General features: G+C 36.4%; 1 protein-coding gene across 1 annotated transcript in view; it reads left to right on the forward strand.

The window, feature by feature from the left end:
- SKIC3 (SKI3 subunit of superkiller complex) overlaps window positions 1–22,476 on the forward strand; it is a 163,880-nt gene that overhangs the window by 94,187 nt on the left and 47,217 nt on the right. Inside the window, exons 9-25 of the mRNA XM_079702676.1 lie at window positions 1,160–1,258; window positions 1,366–1,474; window positions 8,465–8,605; window positions 9,456–9,557; window positions 10,396–10,535; window positions 12,879–12,965; window positions 13,052–13,155; window positions 13,840–13,966; window positions 14,599–14,778; window positions 15,106–15,230; window positions 16,381–16,634; window positions 17,806–17,908; window positions 20,095–20,271; window positions 20,360–20,504; window positions 20,672–20,750; window positions 20,840–20,901; window positions 21,015–21,071. Coding sequence (XP_079558802.1) covers window positions 1,160–1,258; window positions 1,366–1,474; window positions 8,465–8,605; window positions 9,456–9,557; window positions 10,396–10,535; window positions 12,879–12,965; window positions 13,052–13,155; window positions 13,840–13,966; window positions 14,599–14,778; window positions 15,106–15,230; window positions 16,381–16,634; window positions 17,806–17,908; window positions 20,095–20,271; window positions 20,360–20,504; window positions 20,672–20,750; window positions 20,840–20,901; window positions 21,015–21,071 — 2,091 coding nt within the window. The remainder of the gene's footprint in view (window positions 1–1,159; window positions 1,259–1,365; window positions 1,475–8,464; window positions 8,606–9,455; window positions 9,558–10,395; window positions 10,536–12,878; window positions 12,966–13,051; window positions 13,156–13,839; window positions 13,967–14,598; window positions 14,779–15,105; window positions 15,231–16,380; window positions 16,635–17,805; window positions 17,909–20,094; window positions 20,272–20,359; window positions 20,505–20,671; window positions 20,751–20,839; window positions 20,902–21,014; window positions 21,072–22,476) is intronic.

Below are 22,476 nucleotides of genomic sequence, written 5' to 3' on the forward strand. Positions count from 1 at the left end.
AGATCATTAAACTTTATCAGCACAGTAAAATTTTACTTATTTATACAGACTTTATACCATACCTTAAAATGAAAATTTGAGGTGGTGAACTGTATTATGAATTTTTATTATAAAGTCATAGAAATTCATTTTGAAAAATGTAGAACTTACATAATCAAATGAATGGTATTCTTTATTTTTATTATTTTTTTAAAAAAATATTTATTTTTGGCTTCATTGGGTCTTCGTTGCTGTGCGGGCTTTCTCTAGTTGCGGTGAGCGGGGGCTACTCTTCATTGCGGTGCGCAGGCTTCTCATTGCGGTGGCTTCTCTTGTTACAGAGCATGGCCTCTAGGCATGTGGGCTTCAGTAGTTGTGGCTCGCGGGCTCTAGAGTGCAGGCTCAGTAGTTGTGGCTCACGGGCTCTAGAGCGCAGGCTCAGTAGTTGTGGCGCACGGGCTTAGTTGCTCCGCGGCATGTGGGATCTTCCTGGACCAGGGCTCGAACCCCCCGTGTCCTCTGCATTGGCAGGTGGATTCTTAACCTCTGCGCCACCAGGGAAGTCCCATGAATGGTATTCTTTAAAGTGCTTGCCTTGGATTCTGGTATTGCTGTCCTTGCTGAGGAAATATTTAGGAGGCTTCTTTTGGAATTTTCTTCAAAGTCAGTTAATAATACCATATAAGAAGAATGATTTCATGATAGTTCAGTCATATCTCTGGTTTTTTACCAAAAGTATAACTTAATAAAAATTTTTTTTTGAGATTGAAGATTTGCTATCCTGAAGATGTTCCAAAGACTGTGCTGGTGATTTCAGAAGAGATGTTTTAAAAGTGATATGAGCAGTAACAGCTACACTGACATATGAGACTGTACCTCTCAACTACTTAGTAGGGAGCAGCAAGCACGTACAAGAATGTTTTGTGAAATTAATGTCGCTAATTTATAGTTATCCCTTATTAGTTCAGTGCAGCCTGCTGGCCAGTTGGAGTTAGATGTATTCCAAACTTAATTATACATTTTTTTTCCTCATTGAAATTGTAGGGCCAGACAATAAAACACATTTGCAGTTACTAGGTAAGGGTATGGTTTGTATAAGTAAGTCTTTTGTGTTCAACTATTTATTGTATTTGTCATTTAAGTATGCTACAGATAATAGCTTTTTGTCTCTTTGTTTCAGCTCTTAACTGCTTTTGAGAATGCACTGGACTTATCAGATAAGATTCCTAGTGAAGATCACCAGGTGCTTTATAGACATTTCATTCAATGTTTATCCAAAGTAAGTTGATTTTTAAAATCTCTAATGTGACTTTCTATTCTAATTAGGAAAGTGCTCACAAGTATATTTTTCTGCTACTCACTTTATTTTACTTTTATATTTTCAAGTGTCCTCATGAGACTGCCAGGTTGAAGAAGGCTTGTGAAGGAATGATAAACATCTATCCTACTGTACAATATCCATTAGAAGTGCTTTGTTTGCATTTAATTGAAACAGGTAATTTATTGTTTGTTATATTGTGTGTCCTAGAGGTGTGAGAGTGATGTTGCTATGAATCAAAAATTGTTTTAGTGCCTGTTGTGTGTAAGGCATTGTTTCAGTATTTCTGGACATGAGAGGAAGTACAATATGTATTCTTTGTGCACATGAAAAGGCTAAGAAATACAGGAAGGTATAGTGACACAGAGGAATTATGAGCTACTGAGTTTATTGTTGATCAGTGAAGTATTTTTATAGGTAGGAGTTGAAGAAGGTCTTGAATTTTCCACAGAAATTAGATGAACAGAAGAAGGTGAAAGATACGCCACATGGCATGAGCAGAGGAATGGGACTAGGTGTGGTTTTGGGGAATAGTAAAATAGTTTTATTTGCTGTAGTAGAAAGAATAACTAAGATATATTTTGATTAAGTAAGTTAGACTGTATTACACAAGGATATGAATGTCATGCAAAAGATTTTGTGAAAGATTAACATTCTCAGTGTTGATGTTATGTGGTATGTCAATGTCACAATGACATTGTTACAAATACTATAGTATGATAAAGTAATGAAGTTTGTGAATGATCTACTTTTTTAATTAAACAGCAGATTCAAGTCAGAGAATGTGTCTTAGTGTATGCTTCGTGCTGTTGCTTCTTTGTGTACTTTTGTTGGGGGAAGAGAGAGAAGTGATGGCAGCTAGCCTTCTGGGAGTTGCCAAAACTTGTAGCTGTGGATATATTGTGCTTGTCAGTTTACAGGATGTTGACCATATTGGTTTTCACAACAGCTGCTGTCCGTTTTGCCAGTGTCTGTGCTGAATATGTGTTTCAAAAAGAATTTGAATATCATTCCTGTCCATTCCTGTATTCACCTGATAGGAGTATAGTTCATAGAAGTCAGTCATTGGAATGGAAATAACAGTACCAGCACCAGTGTGGTAGTGATTGTAAATTATTGCAGAGCTTTCCTAATCCATTTAAGTTTTTTCACTTTGTTGCTAAATGAGTATGGACGTGGGAATGCTTTGTATGTTAATGACCATCGCATGCTTCATAATTGAAAAATGGTTGAAAACTACTGCTTGAGATAAATGAGGGAAAATTCCTGTTACGAAAGTCTCATTGCACTTATCTTGGCTCTCCCCACTCTAACTTTCCCTTGTAAGTCCAACTGGTACTTTTTTCCCCCCTGGTGTCTGAATTAAAGTCCAGAACTCTTCAGTCTTGGATTTTTTTATGGTGAGAAGTAAGCAGCCCCCCTTTTCCTTACTTTAACTGAGTCAAAGATACACGTGCAAGAGCAGTTTTCACTAACATGAGAAAAGAAAACATTAAAAGTGTTGTAGTGAGTAGATTTATGAAGTATAAAATCTTAAACTAATATGGTGTGCAGGATAGATTGTACAGAAGATAGACTAGATTGGGTAGAATAGGTGATGCTAGGAATGAATGAACTATAGGAATGAATGAGCTATAGGAATGAATGAACTGGGAATATGATAGCAGCAATTGAAAGTAACAGGTGAATGCAAAAACGGAAGAGATTTCTTAGAGGTGAAGGGAGGGAGAAATCAATTTTAACTTTCAACTCTCCTGAAAAGTTGCACTAATATGGAATGATGGTTTGTACGAAAGGTAAGTTGTTGAGAGAAGCTGTTAATGGGCATTCAGAGGGAAATGCTCATCAGGGTTTGCCCATGAGAGATCAACAAGGTTTAGAAGCCGTTTGTGTGTACGTGAAAGGGAACAGAGTGGATGACTTCAGAGGATGCCTGAAGGGCGGAAAGGTGAAAACTGTACCTTGGGTAGTGTTGGCTGCCTTGAAGGGAAAGGGAGGAAGAGGGGGAAGAGGGGATGGAGGACAGAGAAGCGAAGAGGGTCAGAGAGGAAGGTGGGGGACCTGATGCAAAGCAACACAGAAGGCAAGGAAAGAGCATTTCAGAAAGGAGGTCTGTCTTGAGAGATTGAGCAACTAATTTTATGAGTAGGAGGCCTTTAGTAGGGCTGTCTTTTTTTTTTTTTTTTTTTTGCGGTACGCGGGCCTCTCGCTGTTGTGGTCTCTCCCGTTGTGGAGCACAGGCTTCGGACGCGCAGGCTCAGCGGCCATAGCTCACGGGCCCAGCCGCTCCACAGCGTGTGGGATCTTCCCGGACTGGGGCACGAACCCGTGTCCCCTGCATCGGCAGGCGGACTCTCAACCACTGCGCCACCAGGGAAGCCCAGGGCTGTCTTTTTTAATCAAAGGGATTGAATTGGAACTTAGAATACAACAATGGGGAAAGAGTAGGAAGTTAGCAGGTATAAAAAGAAGCAATCCAGGGACGGACTGACTTCATTTAAGGGAGAAGAGGAGGAAGTGTGAGAGGGGGATAGTAGGCTTTTAGAGGAGAAAGAGAATTGCAGTAACTCTCCTGGCAGGAGAGTTTCAAGAAGAAAGGTCTAGTTAATGTTATGGATGTTGCCTTGAGGTCAAGGAGGAAGAGGCATGCTAAGAGACTTTCAGTACAGGAAGCATGCTTATGATTTTTTTTTAATTGATTTATTTATTTTTGGCTGTGTTGGGTCTTCGTTGCTGCATGCAGGCTTTCTCTAGTTGCAGCGAGCAAGGGCTCCTCTTTGTCGTGGTGCACGGGCTTCTCACTGCGGTGGCTTCTCTTGTTGCAGAGCACAGGCTCTAGGTGCATGGGCTTCAGTAGTTGTGGCACGTGGGCTCAGTAGTTGTGGCTCGCAGGCCCTAGAGCACAGTCTCAGTAGTTGTGGTGCACGGGCTTAGTTGCTCCGCGGCATGTGGGATCTTCCCAGACCAGGGCTCGAACCCGTGTCCCCTGCATTGGCAGGCGGACTCTTAACCACTGCGTCACCAGGGAAGTCCCTATGATTTTTTTTGTGTGTGGATTTTTGTTTGTTTGTTTTCCTCTAATAGGAAGCATAGTTCTAAGTCACCCAGTTTCTTCAACCTTTAGCATGAGACCCAGTGTGTTCCCAAGATAAGTGGACTGATTTTCTTTATTGTGTGGCCTCTGGTACTCATCCCTCCACCCATTTTTCTGCTATTGTGAAATTCATGGCTGTTCACCCTTTTCTCTCTGTTACTGTTCAGCTATTGATGGTTTGTGCCATTCCCTCATTCTTGAGGTGCTTACATGCTAATTGGCACAAGAAGATACACTGATGTGTTTTTTTGAGGACTGATCAAATGCTTTCTTAATAGGCACATATAAGCCTATAATGTAGATTTGTTGAGTAAATATGCCCTAGTATATCAAAAAGCCTACAAAATTATAGAAGAAATAGGATCAACAAATAGTCTGCAGAGTTTTGCCCATAAATTCAATACTTGACAAAATGGCTTAGTAAAGAGATAGCAAAGGGATTATCTGATTGATTAGAGAGAGTGTTGACTTTTGTGAAAAAAAAATACCATTCTCAAAGAGGGTTTGGGGATGGGTATTTTGCAGAATTTAAAGAGATCTATGTCCTGGCAAAGGGGAGTGGGTAGGTGGATATTTACATGTATGGTACACCAAGGAAGACTTCTTTCCCTGCTGAAATGTTGGTTGTAAGGATTTGTGGAATGGGGAGTTCAGGCTTAGGTACATTCTGAGGTGAAGCATTATTTTGGGGTGGAAGTTTAATAGTTAATGTAGGAGAGTAGGAAGCTATGCTTCATGATTTCTTTTTTTCCTTCTTTTCATTGCTCCTTTAAGCCAAACTTTCTATGTATTAAGAACTTCTGAAAATCTGTGAGGTCTCTTAAAGGCTGATCTATCCTCCCCCAGAGTACTTCAGTGCCTGCAGAATTTGCTGCCTCACAGCAGTTAATCACTGGGTTCTTTTCCGCTGGGGACAAATATATTTCATTCTCTTTTGTCCTCCTTTGCATGTTGAGGCTTGAAGACTCATTTGCAAAATGACTCAGTTTATAAAGCTTCACATAACAAGTATTGAATAGCTTTCACAGTTGTCATCTGATGAAATGTTATTTCATGCTAAGTGACCTTTTTGATTTATTTTGTTTTGCTTTATTGCTGAAATGCGGGAGGATAAGAAAGCTTGTTTCTTCAAATCCAAACAGAAAAGAGTTTAAGATTTTCTGTTCCAGAAATATTAGAAAATCCAGGTGGAAATAAAAAAATGAGTACATGTTGTTTTTCTCCTGCCAAGCTAGGTTAATTTAAAAGAAAAATTCTACAGCACTGATGAATTTCTTTGGGATGTCAGAAATAAATTAGTTATTAAAAAAACCTCTTGCCTTTTTTTGTGATAAACTTTAGGAAACAGAATTCTTATAGGTATTACTGAGTATCTACTCTGAACCTTTTTAGAATATCTTTTATCAGCTCCAAGTCTACCTTGCCTTATTGACAAATAAAAATAATATTGCCAAACTGTTTTAAAGTCACTAAATCTGGAATCTTAGAATCTCTTAAATGTTAAAAAGAGCAGATAAGTTAAATAAACAATTTTCTATTCAAAAACAATGAAGTCTATTTCCTTTCTGGTTTTATCCTCCACATTTATTTAGGTAGTATTTTCAACAAGAATAAGTATGGAGAAGAAGTGGATTGAGAGTTGAAGCTGGAATATTCCTGTCTCTTTACACAGGATCACTAGTGTTGTTATTACTGTTGATGGTTTTTGTGAACACTGTAGAGAAATCCTCTAAGTGCCACTTGGTCCTATGTAGAGAGTATGTTATCCGGGGCTAGACGTGAATATAGTCTCCCCGAATCTCTTTGTGCTTTTATAATTGTGCTCCCAGATGTTAGCAAAGGGGAATATGTTAGGAAAATTTCCCTTGTTTAAAAGATTTTTGTGTTAATCCTAGACCTTTTGGAAACTATTTTCATCTGCCTATTCACACTTTGCTCACCTGTGTGCAGTTTTTAGTTACCCTAAATATGGATGATTTTTTAGGAAAGATGCATGATTGGCTTTTCTTCTTTTCATCCCAGGTGTGTTTTCTGTAATAAGGGCAGTTTTTATAGCCAAAATAGACTATCATGAATTGTGTTTCTGTGGAGTAAGAGAGAGTTTTGACTCAGTTGGATAGAAATCTAAGGTAAAATTTTAGTAGCCATTTTATTTTCTTTTTTAGAATGGTGAATGTTTTTAATTTTCCGTAGTAATTCTCAGCCTTTACCTATTAATAGACTAAGCCTTTTGGGACATCAATTCATAGCGGTATTTTTAAAGGATCATTACAATATTTAATGAATGGCTACATGTGCAAGATACTATACTAGTCCCTAGCCTACCCTTCAGAAATTACTGTTTAGCTACAGAGGCAACAAAGGCAGGATATATATGTTATAAAGCTAGTAATACAGCTGGTATATGGTATTGGTAAATACTGTAGACTGGTGATTCTTAAAGTATGATCTCTGGACCAGTAGCATCAGTATCACCTGACAACTTGTTAGAAATGCAAATTCTCAGGTCTAATATCAGACCTACTGAATCAGAAACTTTGAGAGTAGGGTTCAGCATTTTTTGTTTTAACAAGTCCTCGAGGTTATTTTGATATCTAGTTTAGACAATACCACTGGATATAAAAGGGGTGGGGAAGCCCCAGTGGTTTGCTTTTGGAGGATATAGGGTGTATGGAACTAGGCATGTCTATTCTTGGAATTCATATTTATGGAAGCGATAGTGAGAACATATTGATGGAAGGGAAATTCTTGTCTAGAAGCAGGCTTGTGTCTTTTTTACTGGCTTATTAACCAAGATAGTATTTCTTCCAGTTTATTCTCATATTTCACCAAACAGTATTGAAGTTTTAACTCTTTAGCCATTATGAAGTCTTTGAACTTTTGGTGCTAACTTGGACTTCTCAATTAATATATAAAATGTTACTTAGGGATTATATACATTGTTGTATATCTGTGTTTTTATTTTATTTTATTTTTTTTTGCTATACGCGGGCCTCTCACTGCTGTGGCCTCTCCCGTTGCAGAGCCCAGGCTCCGGACGCGCGGGCTCAACGGCCATGGCTCACGGGCCCAGCCGCTCCGCGGCATGTGGGATCTTCCCGGACCGGCACGAACCCGTGTCCCCTGCATTGGCAGGCGGACTCTCAACCACTGCGCCACCCGGGAAGCCCCAGATAAATTATTTTTATTTGTTCCCCTTATTTATTGCTTCAAGTTGTAAATTACTGTCTCAGTTACTTTTTAAGAATTTCCGTATGTGATTAAACAACTTATTGAAGTGGTGAGTGGTAGTCCCAGTTTATTCTCAAAACAGAAATCATATTTTCCACCTGTTTTTGTGCTTTTCTGGGAACAGGAATTCTGAGAATGATTGAGGTTGGAGAAAATGGAAATACAATATAACAGAACCTACAATGTTTTCTAAACTAATTTCTTTTACCAAAATAAATTCAAAATGTAGGCATTGGATGATTACTACATAAGCCTAACTGTTAACTTATATAGGAAAAGAAAGTTTTGAATGTAAACTTAAGAAGAATGTGACTAAGTCTTTGTTCAGTATCCTGCTGAGTAGCCTGTCTTTTGATCCTGGGCTCCTGGAAGAGTCCACTACATCTGGCATCTTGGCTGCTGCATCTCTAGCAGCACGTTGTTGTCCAGGGAGAGAGATTGGCAGAGATACTGTCCTTTGACAGGGATTCCTTCATCTAACAACCAAAGTTCTTATTGCTGATAGCAAAGGGAGACCCGGTGGCACACAGCGGGCTGAGTCTTAGCCTCGTGGCAGGTAGCCATAGGTTTCTTGCTTGAAACCCTTGAGTACGACAGCAAGTTCGGTTTACCCGTACTGCTGTGTGTAAAGTGGTTTCTACTTCTGGTATTTAAGAAGAAGAAGGAACATCATTTTCTTTATGAGATGTTAATATTTTCTACATTTGTTGGTCTATTTAAGTTTCGAATTCCTGGAATCAAGATATGGAAGTGTATGCGTAAGACAGCTCTTGGGATTTAAGTGTACAGGTTTTGGCACATATTGGTATGTGTATGCTAATAACTTTTTCTTTTAATTCCAGGAAGCCTTACTGATGAGGGAGAACAGTATTGTTGTAGATTAGTGGAAATGGATTCAAAAAGTGGTCCAGGTCTCATTGGTTTAGGCATTAAAGCATTACAAGACAAAAAGTACGAAGATGCTGTTAGGAACTTAACAGAAGGTGAGTGTTCAGTGTGCAACGTATAACATGAGGTATAGTTGTTAGCAGGCATTTATCTTTGGGCCTTTCTTTAAGGAATATATATATTTAGGATAGAAGCAAAAAAATGTACTTACATACTCTGGAGTCTGCTTAAGTTTGAATTCCAACTCTGCCACTCACTAATTTCAAGACCTTAGGAAAGTTAATTAAACTCTTTGTGTCTCAGTGTTTTCGTTTGTAAAATAAGGATACTATCTCCATGTAAAATAAGGATACTATCTCCATGCTTAGGAGGCTTTAATTTAGTCTTATCAGGTATGACAATTCTGGATGAACTGTCTTTCATACTGAGGTCTGAATGACAAATACAAGCCTGGCAGCGGGAGGAGCATTTTAGGCCAAGAGTTGAAATAGCCTGAGGTGAGAGAAAAGCTAGTGTTCAGGGAACTCCTGATCGTTCAGCAAGATTTGAAAATAAAGTATGGGAGCAGGAGGGGACAAGAATTGAGGCTGGAAAGGGGGCTCGCAAACCTTGTTAAGAGGTTTCCATGTTATCCAAAGGGCAGCTGGGAACCAGCGGAGAGTCTTAAGTAGGGGAGTTTCATAATCCCATTTGTATTTTTAGAAATATTCTGGCTACAGTATAGAGAATGAATTGGAGTAGATGGCAAGCACTTGCATTGGTCTGGGATAGATGATGGAGGTCTGAACTGAAGTGGTAGGCCATGGAATCAATGTGACTTTGTGACTGATTAGATATGGACTACAAGGGAGAGGGGAGGAGTCTGATTTGGGGAGTGGATTGTGGTGCCATTCATCTCAGTCGTAATGGAAGCCTTGGATTTTGTGATTACTGTTATCCTTTCAGGGTTAAAGGAAAGCCCTCTCTGCACAGCTGGATGGTATCGTCTGGCAGAAGCCCAAGTCAGAATGCATAAACCTAAGGAAGCTATTCTTTCATGCAATCAAGGTATTCTTGACATCTTCCAGGGTGGCCAACCCTGTTTCTTTTCATCTTAAAGGAGAATGATAATGGTGCTTTATTTTGTATTTTAAGTTACCAACTAATTTAAATTTCATTGAGGAGGTTAAAAAAAAACCACACCAAGTCTGTGTGCATGTCTACTACTATATTTTTAAACCAACAGTGAGTATTTATCAAAGGTTTCCTACACTTGGAATTTTGACAGAGTCAGTTTAAGCTTGTGTGGTGATGCTCCGTCTTTGTAACAGGGAAGCTTCTTGTGTGACCTGCGACCTTCACTCTAACGTAGATTCTTGATTCCTTCAATGTAGGTAATAGACAAGGAGAGGTATCTTAGAGCCTATCTGCAAGTGCTCACGTAGGTCAGGTGTGGGGTAAGAAATCAGAGAAGCGATGCACTGCTCTTGGCCTGGCTGGTGACCTTGCCTCTGCAGTTGGGAAACAGTTTACCTTGGTTCATCCTAATTCAGCGACTTTTCCCTTCCATTATCCTTAATGTGCTATTTTTGTGACAGATGCTTTGGCTAAGGGTTAACCTCTGTTATGTAGCAGATATAGACAGCCATTGTTGTGTTTCAGGATGTTCAGTTTTATTATATGTTACGTGAAGATGGAGGTTTTAAATTTAGATCTGTTTCAAATTCAGATATTTTCATAAAGAGTTCAGGGAAGAATTTATATTTAGCTGTGAATTATTCTTCATGTATATTGTTTTGACAGTTTATTCTTACTATATCTACAATTTGTTATATGTTACCCTTAAAAAGAAAAAAAAAGTGAAGTGATATGATTGTCTTCATTCAGATATCCTTAATTTTGTCAGCTCTGAAGAACATAGATAATCTTGGTGTCTCTGGTGGCAATCTTCATCAGAAGAATCTTTGTCTTCATTTGAAAGCAGAGGCTTTGATTAAACTCTCAGATTATGAATCTTCAGAGGAAGCAATTCGTACTCTTGATCAGGTAGTCTTATCATTGCATTTTTCCCTTCGCCTTATTTAGTTTTCGGTCAACCAGGCATCAACCACTCTCTGCTTACCACAAATATTTACTTACAAAAATTTTGTGTTAGAGGTATGAATTCACCACCTCTGCACTTTTTGGAAACTCCTAAAGTTCTTTGTTTGCCTCTTGGTTAAGTACTTACAGTGTTCTTCATATGATGCAATTTCTTTCTTTAGTTCTTGCTCTTATTCTCCTTTTCTCTTTTTGCCCTCTTGGGTTATCAATACTTGATTATTATTAATTTGGTATTCTAAATTTTTCTCTCCAGAAAATATTTCATAGATTATTGACAAGAATTATTAAGGACACTTGTAGCTTCATGGTAGAGAATGTTACTTGTTTTATTCAACTTAAAAAACACTCTGAGAAAGATTGATATTTAAGAAGGAAACTGATTTCTTTTTTTTTTTTTTTGCGGTATGCGGGCCTCTCCCGTTGCGGAGCACAGGCTCCGGACGCGCAGGCCCAGCGGCCATGACTCACGGGCCCAGCCGCTCCACGGCACGTGGGATCCTCCCGGACCGGGGCACGAACCCGCGTCCCCTGCATCGGCAGGCGGACGTTCAACCACTGCGCCATCAGGGAAGCCCGAAACTGATTTCTTACTGTTTCTGATTCAAGCAGTTTGAAATTCCCTAGCAAAAACTAGGAAATTATGAATTATAACAACATGGTGCCTTTAACAATATAAAGATATTTTTCAGATAAAGGCTATTTTTGGTATAAAATTAAAATTATATCACTCAGTATATTGCAGAGTTCTGAATTTTTATAAAAATCATTGTTTTTTATATTTCAAAAGGCTTTGCATTTCATAGTTTTTCTTTAAAATTAGAACAGTTGTCAGGATCCTTCAAGAACAGATATCTTATTTTCTTGTTTTCTCTCAATACTTGCCTTCCACCAATAGTGTGTTTCGGGTGAATGCTTTGGAGAGGCCTTTCCATACTCTTTTTTTTTACAAAAAACAAAAACCAAATGAAAAGTTCCTTGAAGAACTAGTAGAATCCAAGTCTGAGACAGAAAATGTACAAGATGAGCCCAGGACACCTTATAATGCTAGAAACCAAAGAAACCATAAAAGGCTATTAGAATTATGTCAGAAGCTTCGCTCAGGAACTAGCATGAACTGATTTTTACTGGCTAAAGGGGATGGTTTGAGCAGTAGTAACTGCAGTAGATTAAAACACATCATTTAAGTTTAAATCCATCTGTTAATGATGATACCAAAAAAAATCAACAAATCATCCTCAGTAAAGTGAATCTTTGAAGGATGCTAAGGAACCAATTGGAAAAAATCGAAGTATTTATCCTATGTTTCCTTTATGAACTGTTCCTCAGAATGATCAAATAGATAATGAGAGGAGGGGAAATTTCTCTTTGTTGAAGTATGCCATCGAATAAGGAAAGAAGGAATGATAGAATTAGAAAATCACCATTTTGCAGTCCATAATGAATTAATAGATCTAGGCATTGAGGATCAATGGCTGCTTAACATCACGAGAAAAAAAGACAGCTAGACGTAACCAGGTGCAAGTACACATGAGGTATTCTTGCCAGAATATCAAACCTGAATCATACCAAAGTTCTAGACCTACTAATTTATAGAAGATACAGGGGACCAGGGAACATGTCAATACCATGACAATACAATCATCAAGAGCCAGACTCTGAGAAACTGTGAAAGTGGCCCATATTTTTCAACAGTTAAATTTTAAGGGAGAAAAAAAGAGATGGAAGGGAACCCTATAGATTAAAAGAGACTTAAGAGACATATCAGCCAGTTGAAATGTATGTACCTTATTTGGATTTTGATTAAAACAAATTCTTTAAATATTTTGTGAGACAACTGATAAATTTGAACACTGGTTAATTATTTGATGATGTTAAGGATGTATTGTTGGTTTTGTTTATGTGTTTATAATGGTAGTATGATTATGTTATTAAAAATAAATGTATTTTTTAGATACAGATACTAAACTATCAGATGAAGAGCTATAATTTCTGGGGTAATCTAAGCAGGAGTGTGGTGAAATGGGTGGAGGTATAGATGAGAAAAGATTGGCTTTGAGCTAATAATTTTGAAACGATGATAAGTACATGTGGGTTCATTATGCTATTCTCTAATTTTTTAATGTATTTGAAATTTTCTTTAATAAAAAGATTGCAAAGAATGAAAGTGTTAATAGTGATAGAAATCAGGACCTCTAAGTCTTTATACCATGGTCATTCTTTAGTTAAAGCAAAACATTGCTGCATTGTGTTGTAGATTTATAGCATTTCTTTACAATTATTTTCTAGGTTTCTGATGCAAATAATATCCCAGGACTTTTGGTTCTCAAAGGCTTGGCCTATCTGAACAAAGGCTCATTAGATGAAGCTTCAAAGGTTGGTGTTTTCATTTAAACTTTTTTTTTTTTAAGTTAAAAGTTATTTTTATCTGGATATGGAACTGATAGATATATTCTTTATAGATTATGGAAGACCTTCTCTCTTCTTACCCTGACCTAGCTGAAGCTCATGCCCTGGAGGCTTTGATTCATTTTACCAAAAAGGACTATCTACAAGCAGAAAAATGGTAAGGATGTATTTAGATTGCTCATAAACCTAGTCCTATCTTAATTTAATATTTCTTGAAAAATTCAAAATGAATGGGTTTGATAAAGATCTAGTTTTACATAAATTTGATCTTTGTAAGCCTTAGGTTTTTTGGGGTTTTTTTTTGGGTTTTTTGGGGGTTTCTTTTTTTTGCGGTACACGGGCCTCTCACTGTTGTGGCCTCTCCCGTTGCGGAGCACAGGCTCCGGATGCGCAGGCTCAGCGGCCATGGCCCACGGGCCCAGCCGCTCCGCGGCATGTGGGATCCTCCCGGACCTGGGTACGAACCCGTGTCCCCTGCATCGGCAGGCGGACTCTCAACCACTCTACCACCAGGGAAGCCCCAAGCCTTAGTATTTTTAAGAAAGGTATTTAGCATGTAGCACAGTAACTATAGAAAATTTCATGATGGGTTTGAAATCTCATTAGCTGATCATAATGTTCAGTAAGCACATATAATGTTTGGTTTTAAATTTGGTTTCCTCTTCTAATCATTTTTTTTTCTCATGATCTATATCCTAAAGTAATGACTTGCTTCTAATTTACCATCCTTGAATAAGTCAAACTTTCATTGTTCCAACTAGGTGTCTCCTATTTTTTTTTAAATCTATCTATCTATCTGTCTATCTATCTGAATATTCCTTTCTTCCCTTTTGTGACTTAGTTTTCAGCTAGCTCTTGAGAAAGATGCTGAAGTTGCTGAATATCATTACCAACTTGGGTTAACGTATTGGTCTATGGGCGAAGAAACAAGAAAAGATAAAACAAAGGCTCTTACCCATTTTCTAAAGGTAAGATATGCTATTTAGTTCTTAGTTGAAATGGATTCATTATGAAATCAAATATAATAATCACATAAGTTAGGTACTTAAAATTACTCTTTACTGAATTTTTTTTTGTGTTTCATCTCTCACACATAAGGTTTTGTGAGAATGTTGTATGGATTTTCAAGGAGAAAATTAAATCATAAAAATGTAAAAGTTACTAATTTAAGAAACACGTGTTATAGAAAATGAGACATAAGTACCTTTGGAAAACAATACTGTTTTTAGGTAATTTCCACTGTACTTTTATTGGCATGTGAGTCTTATATACTTCTACATGTTTAACTTCTTATATTTTAGATGTGTAACACCTAGAAGTTGTACATTCCTATCTTGACTCATAGAAACAGATTGATGAAATAATAACTCTAATTTCCCATTTCTTTTAGCAGAGAAATAGTATTTTTATACTTGTTTGTTTTTTGTAACCGGTGATGGCCAGTTTTCATGTCTGCTTTAAATCTTACGTTAAAGGATGTTTTGGCTATTTTTGTATATTTAATTTTTTTCTTTAATCTGTGTATTTATCTTTTGTGTTTTTAAAGGGACCCATCCAAACAAACTTCACTATTCTGTTATTATCAATTTTTATTTCACAGGCTGCCAAACTGGATACATACATGGGCAAAGTTTTCTGCTATTTAGGTCATTATTACAGGGATGTAGTAGGAGATAGAAACAGAGCCCGTGGATGTTACAGGAAAGCTTTTGAATTAGATGACACTGATGCTGAATCTGGAGCTGCAGCAGTTGACTTAAGTGTAGAGCTTGAAGAGATGGTATGTCTAATAATTTAAACACTTTTGTCCTTTTTTTTAATCCTGAGTATAGAAATAGAAATATTTTTATATGTGTACGTGAAAGTTATTATTTTTTAATTTTTATTTGTCGATGCTATAGAAATATTTCTGCCACTCCTTATAAATAGTAAATTTTCTTTTTATTGGCAGATATTAAATTACTTAATGTTGAAAGTGTGGTACAGTATATACCAGTGTAAGTTTAAAAAATCAAAAGTGGTAAATGAAAAATATATCTGTTTACATAAGTGTTGAGTATTTTTATAATATTTAATATCTCTAATACTAGTCTTTTCTTTTTATTAGGAAACTGCCTTAGCTATCCTAACAACAGTCACTGAAAAGGCAAGTGCTGGAGCGGCAAAATGGGCCTGGCTTAGGCGAGGACTATACTATTTAAAAGCTGGTCAACATTCTCAAGCAGTGGCTGAGTAAGGCACCTTTCTATATTTAACCTCTGATAGACAGCCTAATGGTTCCTTAAATTAAATTCCATTTATATCCAAAATGAACTTATAAGTTGCCTCATACCAGGTTGTATTTCGAGGGAAGAAATAGCAAAATTTATTTATGGTTCGTTGGTTCTTATTATCTGCACGGCACTGGAATTACAAAATTGGATTAACTGATGTCCTTGTGTTAAGGAGAGAGCCATTCAGGGAAGTGAAGTCTTAATAGTATAATGTATATAGCAGGTTCTCAGTAGACATGTAAGGAATGATAAAAAGCCAAGGTTAATATCTTTGTTGTTCTCCCACTGACAAGCATTGTTTTGGGGAAGGGGAGACACTGGCAGCTTGAAGGGCATTTGGAGCAGCTCATTTTTAGTAATTTGATTTGAACCATGTAAAGAAAATATGTTTGAGTCAAAGTTGTTCTGATTTATGTTAATACCTAGAATACAGGCATTTAAAATTTTTTCATGGCTATGGAATCTGATCAGAAATTTAAAGCATGCCTGTTGTTCCTCTTTTTCAACTCTCATATTTTCGTTTTGGTAGGAGGCTTGGTGGGGGCTTATAGACTGATGAGGCATATTGAGATATATACCTATTCTGGTAGGATAGGAAACTGCAGTTCTCCTACATAGTCCAGGGAAAGAAATTTTGGTGAGCATTTCTTCAAAAATTTATTTTGTTTTGATTCATTCTAAAATTACAATAAAATTTCTTAGTATTAAAAAACCCATGGGGCCTCCCTGGTGGCGCAGTGGTTGAGAGTCCGCCTGCCGATGCAGGGGATACGGGTTCGTGCCCCGGTCTGGGAGGATCCCATATACCGCGGAGCGGCTGGGCCCGTGAGCCATGGCTGCTGAGCCTGTGCATCCGGAGCCTGTGCTCCGCAACGGGAGAGGCCACAACAGTGAGAGGCCCGCGTACCACAAAAAAAAAAAAAAAAAAAAAAAAACCCATGTCATAAAAGGAACAGGTATACTTGCTTTAAATAAATATGGTTTTCCACTTTTATCTATAGGAGGAACCATGGATATGTGCGATTCAGTTAAATTACTTTGTATTTTTCTTTCAGATATGGAAGTAGTTCTATTACTTTTAGTTCTCTTACTCTTTCTTGAAATTTTAGTTTACAGGCAGCATTGAGGGCAGACCCAAAGGACTTCAATTGTTGGGAGTCATTAGGAGAGGCATATTTAAGCAGAGGTGGCTATACAACAGCCTTGAAATCCTTCACAAAAGCCAGTGAGCTGAACCCCGAATCCACATACAGTGTGTTTAAGGTTGCAGCAATACAGCAAATCCTAGGCAAATATAAAGAGGCGGTAGCTCAATACCAGCTGATCATTAAAAAGAAAGAAGATTATGTGCCTGCTTTGAAAGGTAATTTCTCTTTAATAGCTCCTTTGTCTTTTGTGATACTGAAGTATAAAATCCTTGAATAAATTTCTAAATGTATCGAGTAACTTGAAAAGAACTTCTTTAGTCAACAGCAAGTGTCCGGTATGAACCGTTTATAGTATAGCTTGTTATATAGATTTGAATATAGAAAGATGAAATTTTGTTTCATAACAGTTAATAAATAGTAATATGATAGAGTTTTAGCTTTTAGATAAAAAGTATGATAGCTGTGGCATCTAAAAACGGATCTCTAAAACAAGAATTTCCCTGCTCTTATATTTTGATAATTAATTCACTATATTCTCAGAATATCTTAATACCTTTTAGTTACTTTGTAAATTATAGAATCTCATTTTTAAACTTTTTGAACTTTAGAGCCAACTTACATTGTTTTGTAATTATCTAAATTAATTTTAGTTCCTTTATAGATACCTGTTCATTCTTAAACTATTTTTGGTAATTTAAAGTAAAACACCACCATCCATATTTAATTAATTTTTTAAGGATTACTTCTAACCATTAAAAAAACCCTGGAGCTCATTATATTTGCTTCCCTCCTTTTCCTTTTTAAAGAAACAGTGGGGGGTTTAATTTAGAAATAGTGTATGTTTTAAGTGACATGTAACTTAGGCCTTGAAACCCTTTTTAAAAAATTTTTTTATAAAACTCCTTAACAGAAGGAGAACTCACATTTATTACATGTTTACTGGCCACTTTAGGAAATTGCTGTTTCATTATTTTTTATAGTATAGTTTGCTACATAGTTTTGAATATAAAGAGGTCAAATCTTGTTTCACAACACCTAATAAATGGTAATATGATAGCAAGTAGCATCATATTAGATATTATTAGGTAATATCCCCATTTTCAAAGCTAAGATTTTAAGAGGTAAGTAATTTGCCCAAAATCAAGGAAATTCTTAGGTTCCATAGATAGTTTTTATCTTTTAGTACATGTTTACTCCAGGAGAACCCTGCAATTTGAATTCTTTAATAAATGCATCAAGACCATGCTTAAAGATAACTTTTATAAAATACCATTAAGTTTTGTTTTCTGGAAAGTGGCTGTAATATAACACCAATGAATTTATTTGATGTTCATTCTCAGTGTTTCTTTTATATATTTTAACAACTACAAACTTCCCTGATTTTAGGTTTGGGTGAATGCCATCTCATGATGGCAAAAGCAGCTCTAGTCGATTATCTTGATGGGAAAGCTGTAGACTACATAGAGAAAGCACTGGAATATTTTACTCGGTTAGTATCATTATTTATGAGTTCATTTTCTTAGTATTATATAATAAAGCCAATTTTAGGAAATCATGCTTTGTTTATCCTGTTAGCTATGGCAATCATTATTCAGAATCTCAAACATAAAAGAGTAACAGACTAGTCAGTTAATTCTGTAACATACATATTGTATTAATTTTGCACTGGGGAACAGATACAATTTCTTGCTTTTAGCAGCTGACATGCTGGAAGCATAGAGAAGGATGGGAAGGAAGAAGTAGTCAGCTAGTGGAGCAGCAGCTTGGGTACCACGTGTTATTGTTCTCTTTCAGGAGACCTAGAGATGCAAGTATCTCTAATTGGAACTGATTGGAAAATGGGGCTTCAGGTGCACAATAGGCTTTACATTCAGTGATCAGGGCCCATTTCAGACTAATTGGTAGAGCTGAAGGTGAAGGGAGATGAGCAGTCTGATTACTCCTGGAGGGAATCTGTGTAGGAAAAGAAATGATATCAAATAACAAGAAATAAATCAGAAAAATTTCAGTAAATCTGGTTATTTTGTAGAACTAAATTCATTAGTTAGGTAGAAGTGTTATTTGTGATAGATGACTAAAACTCAAGTTAGACATAGAATTAAATTTTTTTGCTCTTAAACATCTTTCTTGTGCTTCACTTCCTTCCTTTCCCTACTTGCCCTCTCCTGTGTGTCGTGTTGATTTACTTGCTCTAGAATTGCTTTGCTTTGAACATGAACCAAATCTGAAATGAAAACTTCATTCTTTTCTCCCACTGATTTTTATTGCTACTTTTCAAGTCTTATGTAATACATATAGCTCTTTCCAAAGAGGAAGGTATTGTGAAGAGGGGTGTAATTTGTTTGAACTAGTATTTAAGGGTAAATGTGAACCTTTGAGTGATGATACTTCAGCTACAAAGACTGCCTTTCCGAGTCTGGGGAATTTTGTTCTGGATAACACTCACAACTAATTATGAGGAGGTAATCAAAACTTTTAAAGTGATATCCCCACATTTCTATTTACTTCTAGACTTAAAATTCACACTACCACAGTTCTAGTGTAAGGGTGATAGAAGTTATTTCACTTTACAGATATTTTATTTTTTATTGAACTTAAAAGGAGATAAGAGTTTAGGTTGCTAAAATTGCCAGTGTTTTCTTTTCTGTTTTCCTCTCTGTTTTCTTCTTTCATGCTGTCAAGTGTAGAAATTACACTAAGATATTTAGGCAAAAGAGCTACAAATAGTGTTGTCCTTCCTCCTGATCTCACAGTGGGCTTTCAGTGATGACTGAAGTAATTAATCTTGTTTCTCAGGAAGACATTGAAAAATGATTTTTGGCTGGACTCCATGAGTAGAAAAGGCTATGAAAAATGTTCCATCTGCTTGCCCATCTGCCAGTAACATAGCTGTTTGTGATAGCTGATTATCAAGACTTGGCTTAATTGAGAAATTGCTGTGTTTTATTTGTCAGATTTTGAGAAGAGAAAAGTGAAGAGAAATGAATAACTGAGATTTTCTCATTCTAAAAAGAAGTGCCCTTTATCACCATAATTAATATTTTTATTTACTTTTTGAGCTTGTCCACTGAGTCTTTCTTGCTTCAATAAATACGGTTTTTCACATTCTCATGTTTAGATTTTTGGTATTCTGATCTCAGAGAGTAAAAATCCTTTGGACTACCAAATATATTTTATATTTACTAGTCCTTTTTTTTTTCTTAATATGTGAGGGAAGATCTGCAAGCAAAACCTAAGTTTATAATAATCAACTATGAGACAGTTACCAACTTTACTGCTTTGGTTTTTGTTTAAATAGACAAACACAAAAAGCATAGTTTAAAAAATTCAGTATTAAAGGTAAATTGGTCCTGGAAAATTTATTGATTTATTTATGTGATTTCTGCTGCTTCTAAGAAAAATGGTAAAGAGTACCAAAGAAATGTTTGCAAAGTTTCTGTCACTTAAAACAGTCAATTCCTTCTCCTTCCCCTCTTCCTTTCTTCATAATAAGGAGGTGATAAGATATAAGATGGCTGGAAGGAATTCAGTAAAGCATTTACTGCATTTAGCTAAGGAACTAAATCAAAATTGTATGTATACTTTTTCTGTTTTAATTGTATGTAGTAGTGAGGGAGATAAACGCCATACTTTTTGGAAATAATTTGTAAGAATCACACTGTTTCTTTTTTTTAGGGCTCTGCAGCATCGAGCTGATGTGTCTTGCCTTTGGAAGCTAGTTGGGGATGCTTGTACCAGTCTGTATGCTGTCTCACCATCTAAAGTGAATGTTAGTGTCTTAGGAGTCCTCCTAGGTCAGAAAGAAGGAAAACAAGTATTAAAGAAAAATGAGCTCCTCCATCTTGGAGGAAGGTAATTTACAAAGATTGCCAGTGGATGACCTTCAAATCAAATTAAAACATCATAACACAATATAACATTCACTTTTATATTTCCATAGGTGTTATGGTCGTGCATTAAAACTGATGTCTACATCTAACACGTGGTGTGATCTTGGAATTAATTATTATCGCCAAGCACAACATCTAGCAGAAACAGGCAGCAACTCGAATGATCTTCAGGAGCTGTTGGAGAAATCTTTGCATGTATGGTTTTGAGAAATTTTTCATAAACTTTTAAAAAAACTAAGGGCTTTTCTGAAAGATGCTTTTGATAAAGTAAATTCTGTAGTGTTTTGACATAAAACCACATTTATCTTGATATAAATGCTAATATTCTGAGAAATAAAAATTTATCTACTTTTACTTTTCAGTGTCTGAAAAAGGCTGTGAGACTTGACAGTAATAACCACTTATACTGGAATGCTCTTGGTGTAGTTTCATGTTACACTGGTAAGAATTGAGTAGCAGTTCAATATTTTTAGAAGATTGCCTGTTTTCAGGCAGTAAAGTTCAGTTTTATTGAAGTCTGTATTTTTCAGGTATTAGAAATTATGCCCTTGCTCAGCACTGTTTCATCAAATCAATCCAGTCAGAACAAATTGTGAGTGTTACGTGTCTCTGTCTATGCAAAATAACTTCAAAATTTAGTGTTAATGATTTTCTGAGACTGCTATGTAGACAAGGGGCCTAATTTTGTATATGTGTGTTTTTTAGAATGCTGTTGCATGGACCAACTTGGGAGTGTTATACCTTGCAAATGAAAAGATTGAGGTACATATATTATCTGTTTTGTCCTGTTAAAAGTGAAGAACATTTTCTATATATGTCCTCTTCATAATAGCTTAACTTGTTGTGGAGAAATACTTTGCACATTGTTATCTATCCAGCATGCTCTCTAAGATGCTAGATCATTGATAGCGTTCACTTTATTATATTGAATAATGAATGTGTAAGATTTATTTCCCTTTCCATGTCACAAGAAATTTCTGGTTTTATAATTATGTTGTTTTTTTCATTTGGAGATTAAAATAATTCTGTTATGAATTATTTGGGTGTTTTTCTTTTTATCTTTTACACATTAAGAGGAGACCCATGTAGGCTGTGTTGGGGACGGAGTGATGAAGTAAGGGCATTTATTAGTACTCTCTAGAAACTTAAATTTAACCTTTGCTTGGTAATTTAGATTTGCCTTTAGCAGATATTAATCCCTTTACATGCCACAGTGTAAACTGTCATCCTTGAAGAGTTGTATATAGAGAATTGGAACTACAGTAATGGGGAGCATGTTTATAGGTCATGTTTAGAAGTTTCCACAAATCTATATATAATAGCACATCTGTACTGTTTTGTGTTTCAGGCAGTATATTGAATATCATCCTTTTAAAATCACTTCAGTGGTATTCTCAGGGATACATGAAGTCACTGCAGAGATTGCTTTAGAAGATTGTAAATAGAATGAAGAAAAATATTAATTTGGATCTTAAAATATGTGAAAATATTTTTTAAAAATTTAAACAAAGCCAAGTCTTAGTTAATAAGCTACGAATGTGGTTTTATGGTAGTGTGGTGCAGTTGTTGCCCATGAGCTTACTTTCTTATGAGAAAAAAAGACTGTTTCCTGCCACACATAGATAGATTATTGGGAAAACAATATAAAGCAACATATAATAAGTTATTCTCTGTAGCAGAAAAAAAAAGCATATGATTTAAAGTGTCCCAAGTGGGGTAACTTGAAAGTTTCCTAACTGTTGAGCTCAGATTTATGTTGACCACTCCTTTCGCCCAGTAGCAGGTCTCAGACCTCACTGGTTGTTAGTTTTTATCTTCCCAGTTGAGCTCCAAGAGAGGGGAATAGATTCAGCCTTCTCTAGTTATTTCCATCAGACCTGTGGCTTAGCAAATAGATGGGTGATTGGTTCAAAGTTCTGTAGACTACGAGGTAGACACCTACAGTGCCCTTTCATTGAGGACCAGAATCCCTAAGCCTGTAGAGAAATCTGTTGAATCCGGGACTCTTTCAGGACTATATTTAAGACATAGTTTTAAGCATTGCCAATTGTGCTTAAACAGTGAAGTTTTAGGTTCATTTGTATTTATGTTTACAAGTCTGACTTTTCTTATTCTCTTATGGTTTTTAAATATAAGTGCTTTAATACAAAGTTTATAAAATGGCTTG

The sequence above is a fragment of the Hyperoodon ampullatus genome, assembly GCF_949752795.1.
Source record: "Hyperoodon ampullatus genome assembly, chromosome: 4".
In the NCBI taxonomy this organism is placed as follows: domain Eukaryota; kingdom Metazoa; phylum Chordata; class Mammalia; order Artiodactyla; family Ziphiidae; genus Hyperoodon; species Hyperoodon ampullatus.